The sequence below is a fragment of the Lycium ferocissimum genome, chromosome 4, assembly GCF_029784015.1.
Source record: "Lycium ferocissimum isolate CSIRO_LF1 chromosome 4, AGI_CSIRO_Lferr_CH_V1, whole genome shotgun sequence".
In the NCBI taxonomy this organism is placed as follows: Eukaryota; Viridiplantae; Streptophyta; class Magnoliopsida; order Solanales; family Solanaceae; genus Lycium; species Lycium ferocissimum.
In genome coordinates this window covers 27,602,662-27,621,462 of record NC_081345.1, presented here as the reverse complement: position 1 = coordinate 27,621,462, position 18,801 = coordinate 27,602,662, and the positions used below count along the sequence as shown (strand labels likewise).

The 18,801-nt window shown below is 36.1% G+C and overlaps 1 protein-coding gene across 1 annotated transcript; it reads left to right on the top strand.

Moving 5' to 3' along the window:
- Positions 1-9,593: 9,593 nt before the first annotated feature.
- Positions 9,594-17,833, top strand: LOC132052068 (protein disulfide isomerase-like 5-2). The gene is made up of 5 exons (XM_059443421.1): positions 9,594-9,818; positions 11,504-11,607; positions 12,823-13,193; positions 16,393-16,700; positions 17,179-17,833. The coding sequence occupies exons 1-5, from the start codon at positions 9,594-9,596 to the stop codon at positions 17,497-17,499; spliced, it is 1,329 nt and encodes a 442-aa protein (XP_059299404.1). The 3' UTR covers positions 17,500-17,833.
- Positions 17,834-18,801: the final 968 nt, after the last annotated feature.

Here is an 18,801-nt window from a genome sequence, read left to right as displayed (position 1 = left end):
TTTTTATATAAAAATTTTTTTTTTTTTTCCCCCAATTGTTTTTTCTTTGTGAATTCTCAAAATTTTGGTAAATTTTGAGAACTTTAATGGCTTTTTACATTCCACTGGAATTATGCTTTTTAGAGCCAGATTTTTTTCTTCTTTTTATTTTTATTCATTCATTTTCTTCGTAAACTGGATGAAGTAAAGCAACTGTAAGCTTGCTTCTTCTTTTTCTAGTTTCCTTTTGTAGAGATTTGCATGAAAACTCTTCCAATAGTACACACTTTTGAAGTTGGAAAAACAAATATTTGATTTTAAATATAAGAACAATCCATCCAAATTTCATCAGACCTAATCCAAGTCAGTGAAAAAAAAAAAAAAAAAAGTCAAGATAGTAAAGTGACAAAACATTTGGGTTTTAACTTTTAAAAAAAAAAAAAAAAAAAAAAAGGGGAAATGTTTAGGAGTGACCGAATTAAAGATTGAATTGTAACTGGAGGATTCAACAAGTTCCACAGCAATGACAATGGAGATGTGGTGCTCCACGTGCAATGAGGTCATCAGTTTTTGAGGGTAATTAAGAACCCCAAAGTTGAAGATATTTACCAATTTATGCAGGAATGATCAAAGGAATACGTTTAAATGTTAAGGGCAAATCAGTAGGCTAAGAATTCACTTCGAATGAATAAATTCAGAATATTGTTTCACCGATATCTCAATTGGTTGACCCGAAATCAAGTGTCTCCTTTCGATGAATGATCGAAAGAACCACTTTAAGTAATGAATATTATTTAGATTTTGAGACGGAAGAAATGAAATTAGTTGAACTTAATAAAAAATAAAATAAAGAATCCAAAAAATACTCGATTTCTATTTATGGTTCCACATTTCATTTACATGCAATAAAATACCTCGAGAGGTTTAAAGATAAGAACCCCATTTTATTGTCTGAATATTCAGGAGCTAAGACCATTTCAATGCCCCCTTTCGCCATGCATAAACTAAACCAATAATTAAGATCAGCATGAAAATGAAAGCTCCTTTGAACCCCAAGCTCCTCTATTCCCTCTTATTAAGAGTACTAGTGGTGATAGGCTGGGCTTCGCCCGGGCCCAACATGAACATCAATTTGTAAGTGAACTGTGTCATGTGAATGAATATAATAACAGAACTTATGTTTAGTTATTTTGCCTGAGACCAAATTACAAAGTTATATTGATTTATTGTTTGTTCACAATTCCAGTCAATCGTAGTTGCAAAATGAGAAATGAGCACATGGAAGGGTCTGTCGGAATTCTGTGATACACTCCTTGTGCGCAGTTGAGACACAGAAAACCTCCTACCAAAATAATATACCAGAGTTAGATGCCAAAAGATGAAGTCTCCAGATGAGAGCGCACAAGTGAAAAGTATAGTCACATGTCATGATTAACTTTCTGTTCCAAAATCTAGTCCCATATATTGCTAAGTATTACTGATTTCAATAACTGAGAATAAGTCCATGTCTATATAAGTTAAAAGTACCTGTTGAGCTCCTACAGGAGATGCAGGGAGTGCGGAAGTAGTTTGTCACCTCAGTCTTGTTGCAGTAAGCTTGAACAACAGTCAGTGTAGTGCACTACTGCAAGTGCAATTTTTTTATCATTGTGACCTATGTCCACAATTGATGTGTCTTCTACATTTGCCATCTCTGTGTCTTCATTGTACATTAAAAAGATACAAGATACATTTTAATCTAGATATCATCGAGAATGAAAGTATTACTATCTAAGAAGAGGGAATAAGCACACACCTGGCATCAACATGTGTGCCTCTTCGGATTAACTTTGAATTAAAGGGTATTTCTGTCACTTAAGGCTCTTCCCCGTTACACCTGCTCTCTGTATTGCTGCACGCGTCCAGCCCAATTCATTCACCGCTTTGTTTCTCCATTTTGACGCCTTTGCAAAGTAACGCCATCTCCAAACACCTCCCTACTCTCTCTATATGTCTCCTTCTCGGAACCGAAGCTTTTGCAAAGGTTGGAGCATGTGTCACATGTGTGGTGCCTGATGTTGAACCTGATTCAACACAATTGTCGAGTAAATATGTGCACATTGGAAGCGCAGAAACATAATGATCAATACGGATTAACAAGCTTACCTTTTCTAAAAATTCGGAGAGGATGAACTACAGTCTCCCCTTTTGAGGCACATTTCGTACCGTGAAAACCTTGCACTCAGTTACTACTATCACAGTAGTGGTTGTAAGAATGGATATCACAGAGAATAACCACCACGCTTGCGCACTCAAACGGAGACACATAATAAGGGAAGAAGCAACTAATGAATGTGACGTCCTAACCTGGTTTTAAATAGAAAGGAGCTTCCAACAGCCACATCAGCAGCAGGATTGATAGAATTTGTAATAGCAAGAAGAGATGCCGCAGTCAATTTGTAAATGTTGAGTAGAGCATCCCGTTCGTAATCGTAGGAAAAAAGAAATTCGAAAGTCTCCCAGCAGGCAATAGCAAAACTAAATAAAATTGATGGACCTGCTTATTTCAGATAAGATGAGCCTGAATTATTATTGAACACCTTTGCTACCCAAGGTTTAGGTGATATATGCAGGAAACAAAGCCACATGTGATGGACATATGACATCAAATAATTGTTGCAAAGAAGAGGAAAGAGGCCTCTAATCATACATAAACCTTTGACGAAAATTAAAATTTTGTGGGGAAAAAAGGTGTACAGTACAGGATTATAGCTCAGATACCATGTTAAACAGGAAGAATTAAAATAAATATCAAATGAGAAAAGACATCATTTGGCCGACCTCGAACTCGACACTAAAACTTAGCCATTAAATTTAAACTGTATTTATTTACCCCCCCTTAACAACTTTCATTCAATTATTTAATTATTTACCACCAAAAAAATAATACCACTCTCACAATGGGAGGTGTATTACACTTTCAGCTAATGTCATTCTACATCGTTGCCACGTCATTGCCATGTCAATTTTTTAGCCAAAAAAATAATCACTAAAAGTTCAGTTAAATTGATAACTTCCCATTTAGCTGCCATTAATAACCAAACTAATATCAAACTAATATCTCTAACACTGTCAAGCACGTGAACCAAACCAAAAAAATTAGCAGAGCAAATCTCTAATGGAATATCACCGCAAGCTCTTAGTTCAATCTCTGGGCAGCCACGTCACGCCCCCACCACCTTCCTCCTCCTTCTTCTTCTTCACAAATTCCTCTCTCTCTATTCTCATCATTCTTTTCTTACCATTTTCATCATTTTTTGATTTCTTGATTTTTATTTTTATTTTCTTTCAAAAATAAAGTTATGGAATAATGATTATGGAAGAAATGGGTTTGCTAATAATAATAATAATAATAGCCAACAATAACAACCAAAATAACCAATTTGGACGAATTTGAGAAGGAATGGGATGAAATTTGGTGGGGTGATGATGGTTGCGGTGGTGGGGGTGGGTTAAAGATGTGGGTGTTGTTCTTATGGGTGGTTATGGTAGGATAAGAGAAAGAAGAAGAAAGAGAAAAATAAAAAAATAAAGGGTTGGTAATTTTTGACATGGCAATGACGTGGTGAGGATGACGAATTGAGCTATGTTCAATCATGACGGCGGCGGCGCTGCGGCGGCGGCAGCGGAGGTGTGGCTGCCCAGAGATTTTTGAAACCAAAAAATGATGAAAATGGTAAGAAAAGAATGATGAGAATATAGAGAGAAAGAGAGTGAAGAAGAAGGAGGAGGAAGGTGGTGGGGGCGGGGCTGTGGCGTGGGGTGGGGGTTGTGAAGAAGACGAAGGTGGTGGGGGAGGGGCTGTGGCGTGGGGTAAGGGGCTGTGAAGAAGAAGAAGGTGGTCGGGGCGGGGCTGTGGGGTGAAGAAGAGGGGGTGGGGCTATGGGGGGGTGGGGGTTGTGAAGAAGAAGATGGTGGTGGGAGTGGGGGTGCATTTTTTTTTTTTAATTATATATTATTTTTATTTTATTTTTTAATTATATAATAATATATATATATATCAGTGGGGCCCACCTTTTTATATTTTTCACTCTCTTAATTTTTTTTTTCTTTTTTTTTTGCCGTCGGCATTTGGGGTTGTATTTAATTAAGATGAAAGTTGTTAAGGGTGAAATAAATACGAAGTTAAGTTTAGTTGCGGCGAAGTTTTTCTTGCAAAGTTCGAGGTCGAATGATGTCTTTTCTCATATCAAATCATTAAAGCATAGAGTTGAATGAATTAGAAATGTAAATAATAGTCTATGAATACACAGATACTAAAGGTAAAGAATGGAAATCTGCCCATCTTATGAGTAAAGTGTACCTTTTCAATCCAAAGGCGTGCTTTTTTCTATCCATATAGTGCAATAGCATTTACATCTGTTATGGAGCTTCAGAATGATCCCTTGGAAAAGAAGACACCGGCAGTCTTAAACGCAAACAAAATAACATTCTAAGTTTTTAGCAATAAAAAATGACTCACTGAAAGCACAAAGTTGAAATAATCACGTATTTCAAATGCTCATTGAACAAAATCACTAACATAACTAGGATAGAGTGTATAGTACTGCTGGAGAATAATTTGCCTCAAAGAGTTATCTTCAGTGAAGTTTGACCTGCATTGAGAAAACACATGAATAAATCAGAAGAACTTTCATTTCTCATATAGAAATATTGAGGTAATGGAGATGTCAGACGCATAAATACGTATATACTACAGAAGCAAGAAAAGAAATAATGGATTTGATATCTTAACTTGTTGCTGGAGCAGAAGTAGATTGTGGAATAGTAAGATCATCTTGCATTTGAGATGTCGTTACAGCACAGTTGACATGTTCTTGGTTAGCAAGAAGACGATTAGTTGTTGCCTGTCGATCTTTTAGGCGTCTTTCCCACAACATTTTTTCTTTCAGAGTCATTGCCAAACAGTCGTCTATTTTAAGGTGTTTGGTATTGTCATCATGAGCTTCAGGCACCGAGCGAGCACGTCGTTTTGATTTTCGGAGATCTATTAATGTGTTTTCCTCAGAAACCAGTTATTCTACAGGGCATTATGTGACACAATAAATAGGGAAAAGGGCCTGATTTACCCCTCTACTTTAAAAAAAGGTTCATTCTACTATAAGTTATCTTTATCGGGTATTTATACTCACAATTCTGATAGTTGAAATATTTGCACTTTTTTTTTAACGGAGGGGTAAATATGAACCTTTTCCAAAGTAGAGGGGTAAATCGGGCCCTAAAAATAAAACACCCTAAAGTTTCCAAACAAAACTTACTTAGATGCCTTTGTTTTCAAATAAAATGACTATCGAACGCTATTATCGCTTGATGTATTGAGCCTACATTGTTGTCATGCGAGAAAAATATAGGGTTATATAAAATATTGGCGTTTGAGTCTTACACACCACTAATCATTGGTCAAAGTATGAATAAAAAAACTAAATTTTTTCAACGAAAACTTACTTGGTCTTTTTACCCCTAAAATGGCACGATCCAAGCGTCTACAATCCTTGATGTATTGAGCTTACATTATTGTCTGTGAGAAAAAATATCGGGTTCTATATAAAATATTGACGTTTTGGAGTCTTGACACACAGCACTAATCATTGGTCAAAGTATGGAAAATAACACTAAGTGTTGCAAAAAATAAAGTTGGCCAATTTTTGTTTTTTATTCATACTTTGACCAATGATTAGTGGTGTGTCAAGACTCCGAAACGTCAATATTTTATATAGAACTCGATATTTTTTTTCTCGCGTACAATAATGTAGGCTCAATACATCAAGGATTCGTACACATTCGGATCGTCATTTTGGGGTTGAAAAAAATCAAGTAAGTTTTGGTTGAAAAAATTTAGTTTTTTTTTCATACTTTGACCAATGATTAGTGGTGTGTCAAGACCAAACGTCAATATTTTATATAGACCCGATATTTTTTAGTACAATAATGTAGGCTCAATACATCAAGGATATGTAGACGTTCGATAGTCATTTTAGGGTTGAAAAGACACAGTAAGTTTTGTTTGGAAACTTTAGGGTGTTTTATTTTTAAAGGGCCCGATTTACCCCTCTACTTTGGAAAAAATTCATATTTACCCTCCGTTAAAAATAAAGGCAAATATTTCAACTATTAGGAATTGGAGGGTATAAATGGCGCGATAGATATAAGTGGTAAATATGAGCCTTTTTTGAAAGTAGAGGGGTAAATCAGGCCCTTTTCCCAATAAATATAGTTTTTTCAACAAATAGCAAGGCAAGAGATACTCATGGGAGAATAAGTTAAAAATGTAATGAGGAGTAATGCAAATTAAAACATATTCATTACCAGTTCACATAAAGAATAGATTTTTGGAGAGAGCAAAAGAACGTGAAAGAGGCTGAACATATGTGATAACCAAGAAAGAAAATTGAACATATTAGTTTTAAAAAAATTATCCACCATAGCAGTCCTTGAAAATGGAAAAGCTGGCAGGAAAGTATTCCTGAATCGGATAACTCAAAAAATGACCAGATAGTCAGACTCATGTAAACATCATCTGCTATTATTAGCCAAAGTCATGGCATAGACGAATAGTAGTAGTGAGAAAGTCGAAGAAGAGAGCAAAGCTAAATAAGTAATTGAAATTGATACAGTACGAACTGTAGAAAACAGAACTCAGCGGATGAATTCACAGAGAAGAAACTGGGCAACAAAGGAACAAGAAACTGCAACTTGAAAGCAGAGATGAGGATGAAGCACAGCGGAAGCGTGGATTTTTTTTTTTTTTTTTTTTTTTTACAGAGAAAGCACAAATGGATGAGAGTTGACAAAGGCAAAATGGACCAATATCCTAAGTTTTGTTTTCGAAGGAGGCGGCAGAAAGGAGCAGCACGTGTCATCCGTGGGGGGCTTTATTTAGGGATGAGTCTTAAGTAAATCCGAGGGCTATTCAGTCAAAACACACTAACGGGAAGCTCCTCTAGGATTCACTCTTATTAAGAGTAGTAATATTAAAATATATAAGAGTAAAATAGAAAGAAAAGAAAAATAAAGAATGGCTCCCCTGTGAATTTATTTTTAAAAGAAATTAAAATTTATTACAGCATATATGTGTATATGACAAAATTACTACAGCATATATGTGTATATGACAAAATTACAAGTCCCAGTTAGACATGATTACTTGTGTTGTTGTCATCTTTTTTTTTTTGTTTGTTTTTCCTTTCTTATCTTTAAAATAACAAGTATTATTCAAGTAATATATCTAATACTCCTAATAATTAATTAAACAAGGAAAATGTACTTTTTTTCCCATGACAACTGTGAGTTGTAACATATACTTTTTCAACCTATTAAATTTCTTACACTGAAAACAATTATACAATGACAAAGATATTATACTTAAGACTTTTATTTTTACCAACGTGTAGTTGTCGAGATAGTTCTAATTGACAAGACTCGCAGCAGAATTAACACTAAGCTGGAGGTTTAGAGACAATATCTAAAGTCTACAGGGTTCAGGTTGACTAGGATCAAGACATAATACTTGGAATGTAAATTCAGTTGAGGCTGGCAGGGAAGTGAGCCTTGGTACTACTAAGACCATTAAAAAAAAAGGAAGTTTCAAGTATCTTGGGTCTATTATTCAAGAAAATAAAAATATTGATTACGATGATCACACATCGTATTGGTGCGAGTGGGTAAAATGGAGGCTCTTATCCAGAGTGTTGTGTGATAAGAAGGTGCCACCAAAATTTATAGGTAAGTTCTACAGAGTGATGGTTAGGTCAACTATGTTTTATGAGGCAGAGTGTTAGCCAGTTCATAACTCTCACGATTAGAAGATAAAAGTTACGGAAACGAGGATGCTGCAAATGATGTGTGGGCATATGAGGAGGGATATGATTAGAAATGAAGATAACCGGGACAAAGTGGGAGTGGCCTCGCTTAGGGGTGGGTATGGTACGGTATTTGAAAGTTCGGTATGGTAATTTCAGTTTTCGGTTTCTAAAAATACTATACCATTACCATACCAAATTAATTCGGTATGGTTCGGTATTTTTAAGTTCGATTTTGGTATTTTGCGGTACGATAAATTGATACCATAGTTTGTTCAACTTCGACTTACATATACTCATATCGTAGAGAATTATGACTTCGGCTACTCAAAAAATGTCTCAATTATATTGTACTAACACCTTACACATGCAAAAATATTCAAAAGAAAATACAAACAATCCCCTTCGTAAATCAATTACACAAAAAAGACATTTAAATCAAGATAGAGTTGACAAAGTTTTAAAGTTTAAACAATTAGTTTTCTAATAATACTAGTTTATATATTTATTAGTATTATAATACTAAGATATATGAATTGTATGTGTATCCATATATATATTTGTTAGTATTATAATAGTAAGATATATGAATTGTACATGTAACCATATACTTCAGTATGGTATTCGGTATTTTTTTTATGAATACCGAATACCGTATCGAATACCAAACTTTTTTAAAATGCATACCAAATACCGTACCAAATACCATAATATCGAAACTGCGGTATAAAGAATTTCGTTTTCAGTATGGTAATCGGTATCTACCATACCATGCCCACCCCTAGCCTCATTGGAGGATAAGATGCGGGAGGCGAGGCTGATCATATGGTTCGGGCATGTACATAGGAGATGCACGGATGCCCTAGTGCAGATGTGTGAGAGATTAGCTATGGACGGTTTCAAGAGAAGTAGAGGTAGGCCGAAGAAGTATTGGGGAGAGATGATTAAATAAGATATAACGCAGGTCCAGCTTACCAAGGACGTGATCTTAGATAGCAGATTTTGGAGGATACACATTAGGGTACAAAGCTAGTATATAGTTGAGCGTTGTCCTACTTATTCTTTCATACTAGTAGTCGTAGTATTACTCTGGTAGTTTTTTATCCTACTATTTCTACCACTATCTGTTGTTTCTTATACTTTGATTATCGTATTAATTTGCGTAGTTACATCTCCTCTTTTTTTCTTTTTTTCAAACAGCTTTATCATGCTTTTTATAATATTTTTCCATGGCTTTATATACTTATTTGAATTGCTTTTCCTTGTGTCGAGTCGGCCAGAAACAACCACTCTACCTCACAGGGTAGAAATAAGGTGCGCGTGCACTCTACCATCTCAGACCCCACTTTATGAGATTTCAGTGACTATGTTGTTGTTGTCGTTGGGTAGTTGTGTTTGGAAATGAATTTTACTTGAAAATAGATTGAAATTTTGTGACTATAGACCATTAGTATTTCACTTCAGATCGTTTTCAAATTTGATTTTTAAATTTCAATTTATCCATTTTAAACTGTTTTGAACTTGAAATGGAAGTGACCAGATTTTTAAACTAATTATAATTTTCATAAAGGCAGCTGCCCGCAAAATTTACGTTTGAAAACCCATATTTTCCTTTAGTAGTAATTAATTCAAAAAAAGGGAAAATCATTTGAACAGACGTGGCAGCTAAATTGTGGTAAACATCAAAGTAGCAGAATGAATAAAGAGGACAAAATATCCAAATCTAAAGTCATTAGATAGATCCCATCATTCATTCAACTGCTCCAACTCAATTCAATGAAAAACATTACTATGCTTTTCCTCTCTATCTCCATCTCCATTATCTTAGCTCCGGCGTCATTGCCGTCGATCGCGGCGGCGGAGTTCGCCGTTGACGGCGGTGGGGGGAAAGTATTGGAGCTAGTTGAATCCAATTTCGATGCTGCTATTTCCAGCAATGATTATATATTGGTCGATTTCTATGCTCCTTGGTGTGGCCACTGCAAACGTCTTGCTCCTCAGGTTTTCACTTCTCTTCTTTTTAAGTATAATAATACTCCCTCCGTTTCAATTTGTTTGTCCTACTTCCTTTATTCCGTTTGCTGGCAACTCTTTATTTTCAACTTTCCACGTGACATGTTTAAGGGCATTTTGATACATTTTACGTCAAGTCAAAATCAGACAAACAAATTGAAATGGAGGGAGTAATATGTATCAGAGACCTGTAATTTAATTTAATCAAAGGGATCCTACTCCAATGTAGTCACACGAAGGTGCAAAACACTTAACTTACTAAGTTACTATGGTAAGTGGATAATTAACTGCAATAGATACGCTTGGTTTTCTTTACTTCAAGTGTGAGTAAATCAGGTATACAAGCTAATTTTGACCTAAATTACAAAGAAGAAAAGCCAATGAGTTGAATGAATTAAGATCTGAAAAGCTAGAATAAGCATATAACGAGTTTTATGATACATTTGCTGGGATATGTGATCTACATTAGACTATGAGTTTTTTTTTTTTTTTTTTTAAACGATGGTGCTACTTTGTGTGTACCCGACTATTCCGCTGGGTAGTGTTACGTCCACCAGCACAAGTATTGGGCAACTTTGCCAACCAACGCTTAGGCAAAGGTAGAGATTTGATATTGTTTTGTCTCTGTTGGACTTTGGACTCTGGTCTCCAAGGTTTGCACTCATTTCATTGACCGCTAGGCCATACACTTGGGTGCCAAATTAGACTATAAACCATGGACGGGCTAATCGCACCCAAGGGTGTGGCCTAGTGGTCGATAGAGTGGGTTGAGAACCATGAGGTCTAATGTTCAAATCAGAGCAGAGGAAGAAAACACTAGGTGATTTCTTTCCAAACTGGTGGACAAAGAAAGAACTACTGGCAAGGTTGCTTTTCTACCTTAATTGATAAATGGCTATTCAATTAAATTCAAAATGGTTGCACACTTCTCCAGCGAAAAGTTAATCAGATTCTAAAATGATTATGTCATGTAGGCAATTCATAGATTTTGTGAAAGTAGATTTTACTGTTAATGCTCCCTAAGTATGTTGTGTGCTACCATTGTTATTCAGTTGCTCTTTCCTCTGAGGGATAGTTGGTTGGCTGCATTAGCAAAATAATCTCCGTATAAAGTCCACATAGAATAATCCAATGTTTTATTAGCCACACAAAAGAAGTTAGTACCGGCACGACCACAGTATTTGTTTGGCAGTATAAGAACAAATAATCTCTGGTTAAGAATGCACTGTTTGATTGATGGTAATAAGCTTAAGATTCGCATATTTTATGCAAGAATCTACGTTTTATTTTAATCTCTCTGTTAGATGGCTTCTGTTTTAGTGTGCGAGGGGACTGGCCATATGCAACTGCTTGAGACATGAGCTTACAACTGGTCTTTGTATACATCGATAATCTAATATCAATCAAATATTAAATTACAACAAGGTCCTCCCATAACCCCCGCGCCCGAATTGCATTTAATATTCACATTTCTCTTCTCAAGAAAAGAACCTTTTTTATTGTGTACTTTGCTAGAATTGTAGAATGCGTGTTCCAGGATAACTTGGGTTATATTAAACAAGCACTGCAAGGAGAAGCTTGAATTCTATGTGATGCGTGGTTTAATGTGATTTTCTGAATTTTCGGGATTTTGACCTCTAGAAGCAATCTGATGAAGTTTAAGTTCATTGTAGTTGGACAAAGCTGCTAGCATTCTTGCTGATTTGAAGCAGCCCATAAGTATTGCAAAGATAGATGCTGACAAGTACAAACGTGTTGGTTCAAAATACGGCATCGAGTACGTGTGCTTTTAGCCTTATCACTAAATCGTTTTTCTGATATTAGTTTCACGATGTATGATCATCTGTTTAATCAGGTTTGCAAAAACTCAAAAGAAAGGTAGGTATTTATTAGTTTGATAGACATTTTTCATATCATTCTTCAAGGACTAGCATTTAATGATAAAAATCTATTAGTCTTCTTATAGATCAATTAAGACGTCAAACTCAGCAATGCACTGCTGGCCACAGATCTAAGAGGCTGATTCCGAATTTCCCAGCCCATTAACTACTCCTTCCTGAAGTGATAGTGATCACAACAGTTTGCTCTAAAATCCGATTTCATTTTTACTTCCTTAAGTACACCGTATAGGCAATCTGATACATAAGCATGTGCGTAAAAGTGAAGACGATGTGTTTGAAAGTAAAGGAGTTACAAGACACGGAAGTTGAAAAGCAAAAAATCTAGATGCTGAAAGGTTGTTGAGGGTCCTGCCACATCCATCTTTCTGTGTAGGTACATCTGCCACGTCCTCCTTTGTCTTTCCTTTCCCTTGAACCTCCATTAATTCTACCTCTGATTATAATGTGGTATCCTTTGTTCCTTTACTCTCTCAGTCTAGGATCTCTCCCTCATCTGTATTGTTCCTTCCCTCTCTCTCTAGTGCTTATATATTGCTGATACTTCTGGGGTTTTGGGGCCTCATGCTATCTGCTGGAGTTGGAACTAAGTAACCTTTGCTAAGTCTGTTGGAGATGCAGAGTAGCCAGATGACATACACGGAGAGGGTGTAATCAGGAGAATTGAAATTGTTGGACAAAAGAGAAGGCAAGTTGGGAAGGGATTGAGCTTTTTAATCGGTTGGGAAATTTGAAGTTTTGAACTAGGGTTCTAATGTACTTTAGGCACTGTCTCTATTTCAAATGACTCTGGATTACCCCGAGAGTTCAGCTCTCGTGCAATTCAATATGTTACTTTTTTTCCCGCAAGAAAATGAACACTGAAAAGCTTCCAACTGATGATAATTAGATGTCCTTTGATCTCCCTTGAAAAAACAAATAAAAGTAATGCTGAGCTGCAGGAATATACATGCTTTATGGAAATTAGATTACTTCTCCCCTAACTTATGGAATAAAAAGACACTGAATATTAAGTATTATTTAATTAGAAGATATTGAAGTAACTCTTTTTTCTCTGATTCTCTTTTTCTTTCCTTTTTTTGGTCTCAATGCAGTGGATATCCAACTTTAAAGATATTTATGCATGGAGTTCCAACAGATTATCATGGACCAAGAAAAGCAGATTTACTTGTACGATTCTTGAAGAAGTTTGTTGCTCCTGATGTGGCCATACTCAATTCTGACTCAGCTATTTGTGAATTTGTTGAAGAAGCCGGCACTAGTTTTCCTGTATTCATAGGCTTTGGTTTGAATGAATCTGCTATATCACCTTTTGCAATAAAATACAAGAAGAGAGCATGGTTTTCTGTGGCAAAAGATTTCTCAGATAAAACCATGGAATTCTACGATTTTGACAAAGTACCCGCTTTGGTAGCTCGGCATCCAAACTATGATGAGCAAAGCATCTTCTATGGCCCCTATGAAGGTTAGCTTTTCATTGACTTTCATATTAGACTTCGGAAGTAAATAAAATCTCACTCTGCTTATCAAAAAAGTCTTCATCCCTTCCTAGAAACAAATAAGAGTTACTTGTTCATCCCTTAAGAAGCACCTGAGGAAACCAGAATTTTGTGATATTTATAGTTCGTTGAAAAAGGAAGCATTCAAAGCATCGGATGACTCCTTTCCTGAATTCTGAGATGGTTTTGATTAGGTGGTTAAGTGATTGATCTAATTGCATGATTATCACCTTATATTATTGTCACGACCCGACTAGGGCCATGACGGGCACCCGGAGCTAACCACCGAGCACCACTCATTCTATCACTCATCTGCTCTCATTCATATTTCTTATGCACATAATCATGGAGAACTATTATCATTGGAAACATATTCACTTTATATACATAAGCCCTTCGACTATCAAAATAATATATATATATATATATATATATATATACAATGGAAAACTTGTGAGACCATACTACCCACACTGCGTATCTACGAGCCTCTATAGATATGGACGGGACAGACCCCGTCATGCCCAAACACGAATATATACATATGTACCAAAAGAATAATCAATGGCTGAGATTCCGAAGAACGGAGTGCTCTCAATCGGAAATAGCTCCTACGAGTCCGGATCGCCTCCCCATCTGCACGGGCGAGTCCGGATCGCCTCAAGCCGTCTGCACCGCTGGCACGAACACGGCGTCCAAAGAAAAAATGGACGTCGATGCGAACATTGTGCCTCTCAGTATGCACATGAATGAAATGAACATAATAAGGAAAACATAAGGCATAAGATGAAGACATAACCTGCGTACTCTTTGAATGGATACGTTTTATACATATATCATATGAGTTACCATAGCGTATACATCGTCTTATCATACATACATCATCATCGTTAACCCGCGTCCGGGTAACCATCATATGCCGCCCACTAGTGGTGTCATGCCCGTCCCAATCTAGGCTCGGTGTAAACATACACCAGCCTTATGCGTGACATTTCAACCATCTAGGCGCGGTGGAATCGTATATTTACATATCATGGACTCATCGTTATTATTCATCTCATAGGCATGTCATGGCTTTATCATACTTAGCATCATTATACATTTATCATCAAAGCATACATTAAAACTTGAGGGCAACTATAGATATGTCGGGGTGACATAAGGTCGTAAACCCCCGATTACGTGTTAATCATAATAGTTATATCTCGCATCTTGGGACTAACGTTTTAAGGTGAGTGCACGAGTGAAACATCAATGAATCATAGTCACCTCATTAACTTCGTGCTTATGAACTCTAGAATCTTTAGGCTTAAGCTTATCATCATCATTATCGTACTCATAAAAGTATATCTCTTGTCTCATATGGCTATTCATGAACAAGGACTATTAGTTTTCCTGAAGATAGGAAATTCATGAAGAAGAAGGAAATTCATGTCATAAGATTCATGCCTTAGAAAGAAAGGACTAGCCTCACATTCGTTTGTCGCTTAACTAATCTATCGCTTGCTTGATCTCCTTTAATGCCCGCGTTTATACCCTGAGAATATCGACAGAAACAATTACAAACGCGCTTACAATCAACTGATTTTCCTTTGTTTATACTACTCCTCCATATTCCATATCAACTACCAAACATTCATAATAACAATCACAATATCATAAACAACAATCCTCATTCATTTACATTATTCGCATTTCACAATTTCCCTTCAATTCTCCAAAATCATGATCATAGTTCACCATCATGTTCCTTCCCATATAATACTCATGGACATTCCATGTTCTACATACCATTCATAATCTACTTATAATCATAACATATCCATATCCACAATTCATTCCAACTACTACTCAACAATGACACTATTCTTGCATTTATGACCCACTTTCTATATTCTTCTATAATCCCCAGTGTTTCAACCTTTCAATACTTCAAACAACATGAAAAGAGAAACTTACCTTAGATAATGGTAGAATAAGCCTTGAGTGGAATACTCCTCTTGCACCCAAAACCCTAGTTCACTTTCTCTTGAATTTCTTGACTTAGATGACTTCAAAAAAAATCTTGATTCTTGTTGGTTTGATGAAGTTGATCACCAATTTCCTTTGAATTTTGTGGATGAAGTGTATGGAATGTTCTAGGTGTCTTGAGAGAGATGAAGAAGTGTGGAAATGAAATAAATGATGGGAACACACTTATATAATCGAACTTATTAAAATCTCGGGACTTCCACGACACTTACACGGTCCGTGGAACATTGTATAAGTCCGTGGAACTCGGTCGTGGTTCAACACCACCCGAGTCACTACCAACTAACCAAGGAGTTATACGGACCCTTCCACGGTCCGTATAAGGTTACACGGTCCGGTGGGAAGGCCGTGTAATCCGGCTCCAAAGTTGTTCCGTCGTCTCGTTTGATCTCCAATCCTTATGGAACCTTCTTGACACTTATTTATCCTCATTAACAATCTAAGGGGCGTTATAACTCTTTCCCAAAGCATCATTAGAACGTCATTTACTCGATACTCGTAATTCTTGCCCGACACACAACTTCTGACTCGCTTTCCTTAGCAACTTTCGTCTCCTACTTCCAATGTCTTTGGAAATCTTAATTAGGACCATTAAAGGCTATTTCTTACTTATCAAAATACCGTATACGTCGTACCCTTCGTTAGTCTACTCACTGTACGATAACGGGAAATTTTTCCGAGGTGTAACAATTATACTCCCTCCGGATCAAAAAGAGTGTCCACTTAGCCTTTTTTTCTTGGGTCAAAAAAAGTGTCCACTTATCAAATCAAGAAAGAATTATATTTTTCAAATTTGCCCCTATTAAGTGTTATGTGGTCAAATCCCAATACATGTTTAATTATTGGCAGTTTAGTCAAATTACCTATTTTTGTCTAGGAGTTAGTATTTTCTTAAGGGGTGTGCAAATGGCTAAGTTGACACTTTTTTTTTTTAGGAGGGAGTACTTATCAATTGCTTAGGCTTATTTATGAAAAAAGTTAAATTGGTTTAACTTCAACGCCTGCCAGCATTTGCCCTATTCTTTACTACATTAAAAACCAAACTGATATAAGAATCTGTAGCTGAAGTTGTCTTGAAGATTTTATTGAAATAATGGCGAATTTTTGAACCTTCTTTCCTGCTATGGATCACAGAAAGCTTCATTGAGGATTATATCAAGCAGAGTTTGCTCCCTTCGGCTTTGCCCATTACTGAAGAAACTCTGAGATTGCTGAAAGATGATGAGAGGAAAATTATTCTAACAATTTTGGAAGACGAGACTGATGACAGGTCTAAGGGATTAGTGAAACTCCTGAAAGCTGCTGCATCTGCAAACCGTGAGTTTGTGTTTGTTTTTGTTGGGTTCAAGCAATGGCAAGGGTTTGCTGAGTCATTTGAAGTTTCTAAGCAAACTAAACTGCCAAAAATGGTTGTTTGGGATGGTGATGAGGAGTACTTTTCAGTAAGTTCAGTTACTTCTTTTTCTCTCCCTTTCACATTCACACTAGGCATGCATGTTTGTAGACCCTTAGCAAGTCTAGGAAATATACTTTGGGTTAACGTGCTATATTGCTTGGAGTCCGGACTTTTTCTGCTAACATGGCTAAACTATAGTGCCTTCAACTTATGGACTAAAGTGAACCATGAAATTATCATCATTGCTTAATGTGCTGACTAAAATAAGCAACAGGGATAAACAGTACTTCACCATACATTTTAAAGGTTGTTTCATTTCACTGGATGAAGTTAATCATGTCGTTTCTCCAAGTCTGTAAGAGGCTTTTTGTGAGTAATATCTACCAGGCTAGATGCTTTTAAATTTCAATGATTGTTTGAGAGTGAGACATTATTTAATATTTACTCATAATCTAGAAAAAGTACCTTTTGACTAAATTACTATAAATTCTAGATACTGATTAAAATTTTTACTCGTGCAACAGGTTGTTGGCTCGGACAGTATTGAAGATGAAGATCAGGGGTCCCAAATTACACGATTTATTCAAGGATACAAAGATGGAAATGTTATACAGAAACGTATTAGCTCTGGTTCTTTCATGGGTTTCGTGAACTCAATGATCGGGCTTGGAACAGTGACCATCATAGTGTTTGTGGTTGCTGTGGTGATGATGATCCAGTCTTTAAAAGAGGAACCCTTAAGGGTTTGTACAAGAGATGAGGGAGATTATCCGAGCAGCTCCACCTCTCAGCCAGACTCCAGACAGCCACTTCATTCTGGAGACAAACAAGACAAGGAAGATTAAGTTTTGCACTGCATAAATTAATCACAATATGACCAAAATTTTAGCTCGAGAAATCGTCGAGTGGAGGACCAAACTACACGTCAATCCCAGACTACTGTTAAGTTTCATTCTCACCATGATCATAGCCCTTGTTATCTTAACCAAGTTACTTGAACAACATACTTGGTAGGATTTCTGTATCCAGGGGTGTGGAAGGAAGAGTTTGTGCTTCAATCTGCGCTGTTGAATGTAACAACTTAATGTTTACAAATTTGGTTTTCCCACTGTATAAATGAGTCTAAAACTAGAAACGATGCTGCTAGTTTTTATTCTGTATACAATATATTTTAGCTCTTGTTTGGCCATTGATGATATATGGATGTTGTAATTCAAGAGCTAGTTGAGGTGGAAATAAAATTTTGAGTCTCACAATCAACAAAAGTTGGGAGTTATTCCTTAAGCTATGTAACGAGCCAGCTCACATGCTCATCCACAACGAGCAAAATCATCTGCCACGGTAGACCGACGATAGTCCATGTGCTCTTAGTTGGCACATATGGCATTGGACTTGTCATGCAGATGCGAGCTCCCAACCTGTACTCTCTCAATTGGGGTCGATACATTTTTCTTTTCTACTTTTTTATATTAGAGGATTGGGTGTGGTCGTCAACGCCCACTCTTCTAATATAGTTATTAATTAAAATAATTAAAAAAAAAAATTTAAGGTAGGATCCACGTGAAGAATTAGGAGATAACTGCTCTTCTAATATAGTAGAAAAGTTATTAATTAAAATAATTAAAGTGGGGTCCACGTGAAGAATTAGGAGATAATTAAAAAAATAAAAATAAAAATACATGTAAACAAGTAGAATACAATTGCAAAAAAAAAATTAAAAAAAAAATAAGTGGGGTCCACCTGAAGAAATAGGAGACAATTGCCAAAAAAAAAAAAAAGGGACATTTAAATAATGATAATAAGTTTAGAAAATGGTAAAAGTACGCTTAGAGAAAATTTAAAGAAGATAAATTCAAGAAAAAAGAAATAACGATTTAAATTGAATACAAAAACCGTTAAAGAAGTCATAAAATCAAAAAGTTTAAAACTTATACCTTTGGGTAAGGATAAAAATGCACTAATTTTAGATACATACGTCTCGCACAAATAATGAGGAATAATATCAAGAAGACGAAATATAAAAGGTCAAGAAACGTATACACATATTTTCTTAAAATGATGAATTTGGTCTATACTTAAAAATTTAAGACTAAAATAGATGCTAACATATGAAAGCAATTTTCAGTGTTGTTGAGTAGAAAGAGATG